Source organism: Gadus macrocephalus, chromosome 10 (genome assembly GCF_031168955.1).
Source record: "Gadus macrocephalus chromosome 10, ASM3116895v1".
NCBI classification, from domain to species: domain Eukaryota; kingdom Metazoa; phylum Chordata; class Actinopteri; order Gadiformes; family Gadidae; genus Gadus; species Gadus macrocephalus.
Window position 1 is genome coordinate 7625830 of NC_082391.1, and position 13417 is coordinate 7639246.

The window sequence follows — 13417 nt, forward strand, 5'->3', positions numbered from 1 at the left end:
AAAACAGAGTGGCGACACTTCCATTGGACTCACCTGTTGGCCGCTCATTTTGTTCAATTTAATCTCCCAAACTAGCTTTTCTCCGTGTCGTACGATTCCGTGACAAAGGGGCGGCAAGTCGCATAGTATGGAGTTGAATCCACACACGTTTGGCCGGCATCAAATAAAGATTTTGGGGAGAAAAAAGATCGTCCTGGCGTCCTTAAACTGACTCAACACCGCCACCTGCTGTTGTGTAGTGTGAATAACAGGACATTTATTTGTCACGTGACTTTTGGCACTAATTTTCCGCCTTGCTGTTCCGTACGCAAATGCAATCCGATCCGTGCGCAAATGCATTCCGATCCACGCGCAGCTTTCGTGTTCCGTACTTGTAGAATTGTTTTGTGTACTTGAAGGATTTTTTTTTGTACTTTGTGTAAAACATACTGTATTTGTTTCTGAAGCAAAATGCTTTAGTTTGTGAATGATGTTTTGTATTTGCAAACCACACTGAGCGTGTGTGTGAATCATTTTGCGTGAGCAAAACACGTTTTGCGTGTGTGCGGGGTTTTGGCATGAATCTAACTCCATAGTTCGCCGCCCCACCTGCCCATATGGACGGCACGCGGCTGGTCATCTGTCCATTATGAACTCACCCAATGGTTTGAAATCACGGTTCTGAATTTCAGAATCTGTGCCTTTTAACCAAACCCAGGCAGATTTTGGATTCAGCTGGCCGAGACATTTGAGTTTTATTCGAATATCGAGTCCCTGTGGAAGAGTCGCTTATGGCTAGTCTTAATAATAATAAAAGGCTAAAGCAGATATATCAGAGGTCAATGTACCACTTGTTAATCTCTCATATGTGTGGTTGGAGAACCAAATTGAGTAATTCTGCCATACAAACCCAGCACAGCTAACACCGCCAAAATAATCCTCACACACATTTAAATGTATATTGTACACATATTTTACACGCAAACACACACATATTATACACAGACACACACACACACACGCACACACACACACACGCACACACACACACACACACACAGTTTTCTCACCACGTCAATGATCTGCAGCAGCGTGAGGCCCAGCTCCACCAGGATGGCGGTGGAGTCGTTGACCACAGGCCGCTCCAGACGGTTGTAGTTGGCCAGCAGCTCCTTGTACAGCCTCCTCTGGTGCTCGCCCTGCAGAGACTCTGGGGAGAGAGGCCAGGAGGGTCAGGAGGTACAAGACTGTGGGAGCCCTGAAGGGGCCATGTCCAGGGGACTGAGATACACTCTGAACTCCAACGCAACCAGAGGGACTGCTGGGGTTAGGTTGGGGGACAGATGCCATCAGAACTATCATCCAGTTTCAGTCTTAACAGAGAGGCCTCTTAAGTATCTATATGATGAGTGTGACACCACAAAGCTAGTTCCCTTTCTTGAAGGACTCCCTTTGTCATTTGTTACCACTGAGTTAGCCGGCACGTTCAACAAATTTATTTCAAAAAAGAAATAAAAAATTGTTTATTTCGATTTTTTGGCCATGTTTCTACAGGATCATTACGATTTGTTACTTCCATGTCCAACAACATGACTACCTAATCTATTTCCTTCCCCCTCTTTCTCACTTCTATTTCCTTCCCCCCTTTCTCACTTTTACACGCACACACACAAACACACACAAGCACACACAGACAAGCACACACACACACACACACACACACACAAGCACACACACAAGCACACACACACGCACACTCACACTGACAAGCACACACACACACAGAAAGCATTTATACGCACATGCACAGTCACTTGCACGTACATACATGTGCACACACGCACGCACATACACGCAAACACACACACACACACCACACACTCAGGTGTGTTGATAAATATTGATAGACTTCCCTATGAAGTCACAATGACAAACACACACTCAAATAAATTCCATGTCAGCAGTCAACAGCGGCCTTTTATTTCATATTTCATGACTATGAAAAGCAGGGGAAAACAAACCCTACACACTGAACTCACCAAGAAAATGACTGCAAAAATCTGCAAAGTAAAAGTAATTGATGAGGATAAATACCATTGTACGTGGAAACCAAATTAAGTGGTTGCTAGGTGCCAGGGGTCTGAAATTCTGAATTTATTTTCTAGTCAAACACATGATTAGAAAGACATCCCCATCAAGATGGGGGATATGAGGGTTTGCTAAACCCAAGCAGAGAGTGGTTTGGAAGACAGAAAACAGGGTAGTAGATATTGTACATACAGTGAGAGACAGAGACAAAGAGACAGAGTGAGAGGCAGTGATCAAAAATGTTGGTGGGGCACACTAATAGACAGGTGGTCTGAGGTTCCCCCCCCCCCCCATATTTTTTTTTTAATTTAATAGATTTGATTTCCTGTATTCTGGTGCATTTTGGTGATGGCCACTACCTATTTACCTACTTTTCATTCAGATTCATAGCCTACATCCTGACTTGTAGGGCCTGGACAAGCTTACACAGCTGCATAGACAGAACTACTTCATGGCCATTCCATGGATGGATCTGGAGGAAAAATAAAGGACTCATCATATGTCCGTCGCTCATCCCCATATCTGGTTTTAGTCAACGAAAGCACTCTGGTTCCAAGTTCTAATTGACAGGTCTGCAGACACACACATGAGCCTACGTATGTATGCAAACCCAGACACACACACACGCACACACCCATACAGACTCACAGTTTCAAAGACATTCAAGCACGTTCAAGCACACCCAAACACACTTTCACACTGAAACACACACATGTACACACACCACACGCACAAACACACACATGCAGACACACACACACACACACACACACACTATATTATACAGCAACGTGTGATTCATATTGCCTTTGCTTGCCTATTCTATTCTAAAGACTATTCTGGATCAAAGGAAACCCATTGCTATTTGTCTGTGTGTGTTTATGTGATGTTTTGGTTGTCACGTTCATCTGAGGTTTGTGTAGTTCTGTTGTTGTTTGCTTTGAAAGGGACCAGTGTGTCAGATATGACACATTTGTGTATCAATCTAAAATGTATGTTTCTAATGAAAGCCAGAGTTAACACAGCCAAGTGCCGCTGTCCCGGGCCCCTCCATGCATCCCCTCTCCAGGGGCCCGGGTCCAGCTGGGGGCCCTCTTTAACGGTTTACGTGTCATCAGTTTCACATGCCTTTATTGAAACTGAGGTCATGTCTCACAGCAAATATGTTGCCAGATATAGACATAATAACTACAGACAAATACGAGGAGGAAGCTTCAATTCACATAATACACAGAATTATACAGAGAGAAGGAGCAGGAGAGATAGAAACACACATTTATGTGAGAAGGGAAGAGAACAATTAGTATTATTTTATGCACAATGTTTAATGTAAAGGCAGAGTTGGAGGTGGTGACAGGAGTAGATAGACAGATCGATAGATCAATAAATCGATAGATAGATATTGTTGTGTGTAGGGGGGGGGCGTTGGAGGTTTTCCAGACAGGACTTAAATGGCATACGAAAATGGAAAATGCTAGTAGCATCCTAATGAGGAGTCAGCACTCAGAACTCGGTTGCCACTACCTTCAACTAATCCATCATAGTGCTCTCTCTCTCTCTCTCTCTCTCTCTCTCTCTCTCTCTCTCTCTCTCTCTCTCTCTCTCTCTCTCTCTCTCTCTTTGTGCACATTAAACACATTCACACAAACAGGAGTGGTTATGTCTTTTGGCACAAAAGTACCTCCATGTATCTCAGGTTGTTTGAGTGAATGAGTTAACTAATGATGAAGCTTACTGAACCCAACCAACCGCTCTGGTGTACTGAATTGACCCCTGGACACATACACACACATACTCACATACGTATAAACACACACACACGCACACACACACACACATACACACACATGCAGGCATACTTCTATACAAATCACGCAAATTTAAAAAGTCCTGTTGAACACACTTCAAATAAAGTATAGGCACCAGAAAATAGGGACTTCTGTCTGTTATAAAGCAGAGAATCAGTCAAGTGTACGTTGTATACATACGTGTGTGTGTGTAGTGTTAGTATGGTGTGTGTGTGTGTGTGTGTGTGTGTGTGTGTGTGTGTGTGTGTGTGTGTGTGTGTGTGTGTGTGTGTGTGTGTGTGTGTGTGCGTGCGTGCGTGCGTGCGTGCGTGCGTGCGTGCGTGTGTGTGTGTGTGTGTATAATGTGTGTGTATGCTGTGTGTGTGTGTGTGTGTGTGTGTGTGTGTGTGTGTGTGTGTGTGTGTGTGTATGTGTGTGTGGGTCATGTAGATTAGACTAGAAGACGGGAACAGTACATATCTATCTATATATCTACATATCTACCTGCATATCTGAATATCCTCCAAGTTCACAAGATGAGGAACAGACATCGGTATAGCCTTACAACGTAACATTGGTACATACTTAGAGAGAGGGTACTGTATTGAGGATGTCTCTAGTGTTGGCGTTGGAGCCAGCCATGGGGAATACACTTATTCATAAGTGCTGCGTCATCCTAGTTCCAGTACGATTAGTGGTAATCAGTCAATTTAATTGTTCCTTCTTTTAATAAATGACATCTAGATTTTTCATGAGGGCTAATGTTTGCCAACCAACAGCATCTAAAACTAGAAACGATTCCTCACACAGATGTGTTTAGAAAGGCCAGGACATGTCAGCCTGGACGAGGTCAGAGGTCAAAGCACTCGGTCACTAGCTATGGAATTCAGGACAGATAAAACAAGAACCAAAAACAACTTATAGCCCCTCCCCTCACCCCCAGCAGACAGGAGAATGATATGAGCTGGGAGCTGTGATTTCACATCCTCCCGGGGGCACGTCCGGCATAATGCCCCAGGGAGGAGGAGGGAGGAGGGGGGAGGATGCGGGGAGGAGGGGGGACAGAGATTAACAACAGGAGCGCCGACAGACAACCGCTCCCCGACCTCGACAGCTGACACCCGGACTAATGCACCGTGAAAAGACACATGTGTGATGTGTTGTTGTTTTGTCTGTATCTGTGTGTGTTTGTGTGTCAGTGTGTGTGTGTGTGTATATGTATGTGTGTGTGTATGTGTGCGCATTTGTGTGTGTGTGTGTGTGTGTGTGTGTGTGTGTGTGTGTGTGTGTGTGTGTGTGTGTGTGTGTGTGTGTGTGTGTGCATTTGTGTGTGTGTGTGTGTGTGTGTGTGTGTGTGTGTGTGTGTGTGTGTGTGTGTGTGTGTGTGTGTGTGTGTGTGTGCGTTTGCATGTGTGTGTGTGCGTTTGTATGTATGTGTGTGTGTGCTCATTTGTTTGTGTGTGTGCCTGTGTGTGTGTCTGTGTGTTTGTGCGTTGCTTGTGTGTGACAGTGACACTGAATATCAGCACCAATGGAAGTGGCAGGACTCAAAGACACAGCATAACCTCTGACACATGAGGCAGCTAAAGAGTGGATCCATCATGGAGACCCTTCAGCTACAGAGTGGATCCATCATGGAGACCCTTCATCTGTCTTTGCTCCTCACGTTCATAACCTTCAAAGCTGTCTGCTTTAACGGCCTTGAAGGAACTCAGCCCAAGGTGAGCAAATGAATGACTCTTTAATATCAGACATTAAACATTTAGCTGGCTGAAATATGTGGGTACGTGTGGCCGTTAGTGGCCGCTGTGTGCCGCATATATAAAATCAGCCAAGTGTGTGATCAACTCAAGCTAAGGTCACATTTAAAGTGGCCAGATCCAGAGCAGCCGCCACCGCCAGCTTTCAACACAAGGGAGTTCAACTCCAACTCCCATGTGTTTAACAAAGCCACACTATCACCTGATCTACTGCATACACTCGGGGGGGGGGGGGGGGGGGGCGGCATACAATATAATGAATTGTATATTGTCTGAATTGCAGACTTGAGATAAGCAAGCAAGTATACACAGACATGCACAGACAAACACATACACACAATTACTTCTCAAACCCATATACAGCAAAGAACCAGAATGATGTATGGATGCACTAACACACACAGCCACAACTAATCCAGACATCATCAGACCCTCATCAGGGGTCATGTGACTTTCTGGGGGGGAGAGCAGCTCAGGGTGTAGAGTGTTATGGGGGGGGGGGGGGGGGTGCTTGTGCATTAATGGATGCATATAGTTTTATAATCTATGGCTAAAAACCACTTGAGGTTAATCTTAATCCAGCAGCTCAAACCTCTGGCGTGATACAGTACAGTTCTACAGCACCTCGTTCACTGCCTTTAGCACCCAGCCACAGTTGCTATCTCTCTCCAGCTGTTTCAGAAAAACAAGTTTAGTCTGATTCTGTACTGAATAGGACACCTCCATCTGGTGAGTGTGAAGTTCTCAGTCCTAAGAGTTTAAATGGGTCTGTGTTTCAGAAGACTTTCGGGATTCCGTTGCACACACTTTCCAGGCAGAAAGAGCTTGAATCATTTTAAATATTGCGGTTAACGCCATGTTTTCAACAAAGGATGAAGGTTGAATGAGGTGAAGGTTTAGAGACCCAGATAACAGCGGCTCTGTGAACACAGAAACACGTTCTAAAAGTAAATGAAATAGATGGGGGAACCTGTTAAGAGATGCAATAAAAAAAATGCTAAAGAGTTACGCAGAGAAATAGAAAGAGACAGAGAGAGCGAGAGAAAGGGAGGGAGAGAGAGGGAGAGAAAGGGAGGTAGAAGTGAAGCCACAATTGGTAAAAACAACGCTAGAAACTAATGGGTGCGCTTCTCCTGGATATATCGGTTTAATTTAAGCATCCCACTCTGTGTACACACAAAATAAATAAATGATCTAATTTGATCATCCACCACTATACAATAACAGAGAACAGCAGCTTTGAAACCAGCCTGAACCTTCTGGAATGTGTTATTATGTTAAGCGCTGCTTAGTTGCACCGTTTCCTGCCACATAGTGAGCCCCTCCTGCCCAGCCACAGTTAGAAATTACATTTTCAATCAAAATAATTAATCTATGACATGCAAGAAAAAATCCCATACAATTCCTACTTCCAAAGCCTTGTGCGTTGCCCCAAAGATAGCATATGATAAGCTATGTAGACAATTATTATTATATATAACTATATTACTGCTAAAATTATGCAGCTAGTGACTGTTATCGTTGTGGCCATTTAGTTAATGATGATATATTGTCATGGTGTGTAGTCTTATTCACACAAAGCCATATGACTGAAATACTCTCTTGAAATTTGAACCCAAGTAGGATGTTGGAGTTACACTCCCTGATAAAAAGATTGGTCCGAAGAGATGCTCTCCAAAGAATTGTTGAAGTCACTTTTTTCTCTTCAAAAGGAGAGTAAAAGGGCCATATCTGCATCTAACTACGAAACAGAAATCTAAACCGATAGAAACGCAGTCTAATAATGCAGTCTGAGAACTGAGAACATTTCAGAAAAAGTGCTGTGCTGAGCAGTATATGCAAGTAGGCAACTGATGTCTTGAAGGCATAAGTATTGTCATGATTATTTGTGTATAAAGTTATTAGGACTGACGGAAAAACATTTTGTAAACATACAGTCTGTATGCAAAGTAACAGTTTCAGTGTAGATAGCAGTAGCCTACAATACTCGTCTAATGCCGCTCACATTATGCAGGAAAACACAAATAAGAGCCTATGAAAAGCCTACCTTTGAAAGTGAGGGCGATTAAGATGTAGAAGCCAACAGAACAGAACTTGTGGCGTCGCATCCTTGTACCTCTGAGCTCCGAACGGCTCTGTGGTTGACAGGGGGTAGCGGCTCTGGGATATCAACATCTGTCTTGGGAGAGGACCACAGACACGAGCAGAGGAGGCGTGCACGGTGCGCGCGATGAGTAGAGGCTGGCGCAGTCACGCTGCTAAAAAAACACGCGAATTGTACCCGACATGTGCCGATGCAATTTAGGTTGAACGTTGTGTACCTTTAATAATACCGGCACAAACAGTGACATAGACATCGTTTTTTAAGGTAAATTTGTGGTTGGAAGCCACATACATTCCCTCGTCTCTTTGAGCACTTACCTGGTTCCCTTGCCTCTAGGATCACATCTGTGTTTGGGTGCGCGGTGAGTGCGACGCGGTCTTTATAAATGGACATAATACTTAATACTACTACTACTACTAGCCTACTACTACTAGAAGAAGAAGAAGAAGAAGAAGAAGAAGAAGAAGAAGAAGAAGACATAATAATTAATAATAATAATAATAATAATAATAATTATAATTATAATAATAATAATAATAACAATTATGCATAATACTGTGACCAATCCAGGGCCCCGTTTCCCGAAAGCGTCGTTAGCCTAAGTGGATCGTGAAGTGCGTCGAAAGGGCATCGTAGAGTTTTCACCGCGTTTCCCGAAAGCATCGTAGGGAACGAACGTCTTGAAAACGCTCGTAGCTAACGAGCACTCCAGGGGTGCTCGTAGGTACTCGTAGGACGCTAAGAGCATCGTCAGCTATAGCCTCAGTGGCGTCACCATCGGACATTCCGTATATTGGATGCGTTTTATTAAAACGCATTGCGCCTTTATGTTCTTAGTTTGGTAATTAATAAAGATTATTAATTAATTAATTAATAAAGATGTTAAAATGGCCAAAATAACAGTCCAGAAAATGTTTGCGCAGGCAGGGCACTCAAAATGTGTGAGAGAAAGTGGGGGGATTTGTGCAGACTGACATAGGCTACTCATAAAACGTAGCATAAAATAATGTAATTTTTTTTTTAAATTAAACAAATTAAAAAAATAACGAAATAAAATAAATGAAAAAAAATAAAGAAATAAAAAAAATTATAAAAAACAAGCAAAGGAGCAGGCAAAAGGCTGGGATATGGTGGGGATTGGTCACGTTGACGGGAATGTTTATTGACATGAGGGAGGGTGGAGGGGGTTAAAAAAAAGTCTCAATCACTATTCGACGCGCATGAAAACCAGCCGCGTAGTTATGAGGGAGGCCGTCCTCACACCGATCTTCCTCATCATCATCGTCCTCAACGTCCTCCGGTTCAAGCAATGCCACCCCAGCCTTAGCTGCAATGTTGTGCAACATAGCCGTCACACATATCACGGCGCATGACTTGGCCGGAGAAAACTGGAGCCCTCCGCCTGACTTGTGAAGGCATCTAAAGCGCAACTTCCACCTCCCGATCGTGCGCTCAACGATGCACCGGGCCAGACGGTGGGCTTCGTTGTATTCCTCATCATGGACGTCTCCCGGGTTATTCACAGGTGTGAAGAGGAATTATTTAAGGGGGGAAAATGCCGTGAAACGCACAGTGCATTCAGGATTAGGACTGATATATGTCGGTTTAAGCCTAATCAATTGTGTTTTAATGTCTTTAGCATTCATATAATTGCAGTCTATTTTTTTCGTAGGCTACTCTGCTGTTGTCCTTGATGGGGATATATTTTAACCCTTTTTAACACAATTTTCCTGCGACATTCCTGCGTCTCCCCCTCCTACGGAGCCCATTTCAGCACCGTGTCAGTAGACAGTTACAATCCTACGACGTCGTGAGTGCAGCGAATGCGCGTTCACGTTAAGAGGAGTTTCGGGAAACGCTCCAAAGAAATTGACGATGGATCGCAAGATCCATCGTGAGAATGATCGTACGAGCGTGGATCCATCGTTATCGGGAAACGGGGCCCAGGTCCGAGGAAAGTAATTTTGATTACATTCGTCATGGAAAAGGTTTTGCGAATCTTTAGAAAGTTTGCAAAAAAGTAATTCGAATTAGGTAGGTTTCCATCAAGTTGTTGCAGCGGAATAGGGTGATGACGTTACACGTTGATGTCGGCAGGGTTGCTATGGCCGGTCGTTATGCGGAAATCGGAAAGACTGTCAGTCCTAATAATAATAATAATAATAATGCATTTAATTTAGAGGCGCCTTTCAAGACACCCAAGGTCACCTTACAGAGCATATAGTCATCATAAATCGTTTAAAAACCATGACATTGTGAAAAAAAAAAAGTAAATATAATAAATAAAATAAATAAAACAGAAACAAGACAAAACAAAACAAACAAACAATCAAAACAGTGATCAGTTAGACGTTGTGTGCGAATTTGAACAGGTGAGTTTTGAGTTGTGACTTGAAGGTTGTAATGGTGTCTGACTGTTTTATGTGTGGGGGAGGGAGTTCCAGAGCCTTGGTGCTGAACAGCTGAATGACCGGGCACCCATTGTAGTGAGTCGTGATTTGGGGATACATAGTAGTCCAGCAGAGGTTGAGCGGAGGGAGCGGGAGGGAGTGTATTCTTGGAGGAGGTCGCAGAGGTAACTGGGGGCTAGGTTGTGGAGAGCTTTGTAGGTGAGGAGTAGGGTTTTGTATTGGATGCGGTAGTGTACTGGGAGCCAGTGAAGTTGGATGAGGACAGGGGTGATGTGGTCAGATTATTTGATGCGGGTGATGATCCGGGCGGCTGAGTTCTGAATGATCTGCAGTCTGTTGATGAGTTTGGTGGGGAGTCCGGTGAGGAGGGCGTTGCAGTAGTCTATGCGTGATGTGACAAATGAGTGAACTAGGATTTCAGTGCTGGATTGGGTCAGTGATGGGCGGAGTCTGGCGATGTTGCGGAGGTGGAAGAATGCAGTCCGGGTGATGTTGTGAATATGGGGTGCGAATGAGAGGGTGTTGTCCAGGATGACGCCGAGGCTCTTGACTTTGGAGGAGAAGGGTACTGGGAATCCATAGATGATTATGAGTGGAGCTGGGGTGTGTTGTGATTTAATGAGGGTGGATTTGGATCCGATGAGCAGGGCCTCTGTCTTGTTTCCGTTGAGTTTCAGGAAGTTCCTGCTCAACCAGCTCCGGATCTCTTCCATGCACGTGATGAGGGAGGTGGGGGGGATGGCTGTGTGTGTTCTGTGTGTTCAAAGTTCGCTACGTCACAGCTGTTTCGAAAAGTGTGTTTCCTTCTCTCATTTTGCGAATTTACTCTCTTTCGCATTTCTCAAAAACCACCTCAAGCGAGTGGATAAACCTTTTTGCGAATTAGAGGATTTTTATGCGAATTTTGGTGTTTCCATCACGGTTTACTGATTCGATACTTCAAAGTTCGCATAAAATCAGGGGGATGGAAACGCACCTAGTGTCTTCATCATCCTAATGGTATTCATCTTCTGACCGCTGTTCTGCCGGACGTTCGACATATCACCGTACACTTGGCAATTAAAGGAAGGAAGTTACGTTTGGCACTTCAAGAACTATTAGTAGGCCTACAAACCCAGTCTCACAGCAACATGTTGGTCCACACATGTTGGGCCTGCGTTCACGTCACGTGAGTCATGCGACTGTAAATCCAAAAAGATGGTTTCGGCATTAAAAAGCGTTTTTAGATATGTGATTTTTTTTTTGTCATAGTCTTCATTCAGTGATTGTAGATGATGTTTAGTTGGTCACCCTGACCTACACTCTGAAAATCAGACCTGTTTCCTTACAAGAAGAGGTTAGGAGTGAAATGCACATTTACTTCTTGTTATCTCATAAGGGGCGTCGTGCTGGCTTCTTGACCCCTGACTTGAAAAACTTGCCTAGAGGCCGGCTGTGTCTACACGCCTTGAGGCACAATTTTACACCTCCATCCCAAAAAAAATGGGGGACTAGAAACTGCCCGCTGTTGTATGCACATTTACTGTTGGAGGTTACGCCCCCTTTTCATCCGCACATTCCCCTGGGTCCCGGGGAAGTTACATCCGAGATTTGGCTTTATAGTTTGGGCAAAAAAGGTTTTCCAAAATGGGCTGTTTTATTTACAAAGTAAGGAACACAAGAGCTAGTGGATCAGGATGAGGTGTAAACAGCAGTTCCTACCGCCCTGAGACTTGACCACATTATTCTAGGGCCTGACTGGGACCCCCACACTGAAACACTGGAGGGCAGGGAGGGCTGGTCCATGGTTTAGGGTTAGGGTTAGGGTTAGGGTCTGCCATTTGCTAAGGGACGCACAATTTGAACAGAGTGAACCCAAGATGCCCCCTGGTTGAAGGGCTAACTGCCAAGTTTCGATCTCTTTTCTATGATTTTAGATTAATTTCTAACTTCGGCTTGGGATTCTTGTGGGGGTCTTTTCTGTAGGGCTGGAGCCCCCTAATTGCAAATCATATAAAAGAGAGACGTCTCTATCTCATTCACATTGTAGGCTACCATTAATGGAGTGTACCACCTCTCAGGGATGGACAACATCACTTGTATGTATAATCCTCCTTTAGCCCCTCTTCCATATAAAACTCCCCCATATCTTTAGCTCATGTCCAACTGTACTAGACCCCTAGATCACCCTCTGCCAACACTCCGGTTGATACAGCCTCCAAGCATATCATTAAGTTGAACGCCCTAATTCATATAGAAGTGGTCAATATGAGTACAACGGGCCCACCCCATGCTTCAAACCATAGCGGGGGCCTGGCGTTACCCCTGGGCTGTAATAACCTCTCATACATGAGTGGGTCATTACCTCGGCGGCCCTCTGTGAGGCACTGTTCTGTCTGGCGCACCTTAGTATATCTGTCTTTTTCCTAGCCAGCGTAACCTTTTTTACGACAAAAATAAAACAGGGAACAGAAATGTAACTCATTGCACGTCATGTTTGAAATGCATGTTGTGTAATAAAATGTTATTCAGGTTATTTCTTAAACAGAATATAGCCTACCCCGATTCTTTCCAAACCCCAAATAAGCATGGAGAACGCCACGAGCAATTTAACTGACTAACTGAACCTCATATACAGTCACTGAATGAAAATGATGACAATATAGACACATTTCTACTCAGAACTGTCATCGAAACGTATTTTAATGCCGTAAGCATGTTAATAATGCATTTTGAACTGATAATCAGTGAGATTATGTCTGCCATCTTGTTTTATTTACAGACAGAACCTTGACAGTCATGTGACGGGACACAGGCCTATACAAAGAATAGACCAAAGAACGTGTTTAGGATTTCCGCTTAGACCAACGTAGTTGTACTGCATTTTGGGAGACTGGTTTACAGGTAGACAGGAGCAATAAAAAATGATGTAATACATTTATGGAAAAAATAGTAATGAAAAAGGACAAAGTGAAGGGCAGGATAGTAAGTGGCTGTCAGGTGTGTGACTACCAGCAGTAATGTTCTGGGTTAAGATACCACAAGGTCCATTCTCTTCCTGTAGAGCTCTAACCCTGCCTGTACATCGTCCTTCTCATCGGTTCTCATTCTCCTCGACCTGTCCGCAGCATTTGACACAGTGAACCACCAGATCCTCCTTGCCACTCTTGCCGAACTTGGCATCGCTGAATCTGCTCTTTCCTGGTTCACATCCTACCTGACGAACCGCACCTATCAAGTGACATGGAATGGCTCCCTGTCCAAACCTTGCACGCTTGAAACTGGTGTCCCTCAAGGCTCTGTACTGGG

General features: G+C 44.1%; 1 protein-coding gene across 1 annotated transcript in view; it reads right to left on the reverse strand.

Annotated features, from left to right (window-relative positions):
• LOC132465610 (neuronal acetylcholine receptor subunit alpha-7-like) overlaps positions 1-7866 on the reverse strand; it is a 36535-nt gene extending 28669 nt beyond the window's left edge. Inside the window, exons 1-2 of the mRNA XM_060062305.1 lie at positions 7662-7866; positions 1050-1189 (exon numbers count right to left, since the gene is read on the reverse strand). Of these exons, the coding sequence (XP_059918288.1) occupies positions 1050-1189; positions 7662-7722 (201 nt within the window). The 5' untranslated portion in view covers positions 7723-7866. The remainder of the gene's footprint in view (positions 1-1049; positions 1190-7661) is intronic.
• Between the last annotated feature and the right edge of the window lie 5551 nt (positions 7867-13417).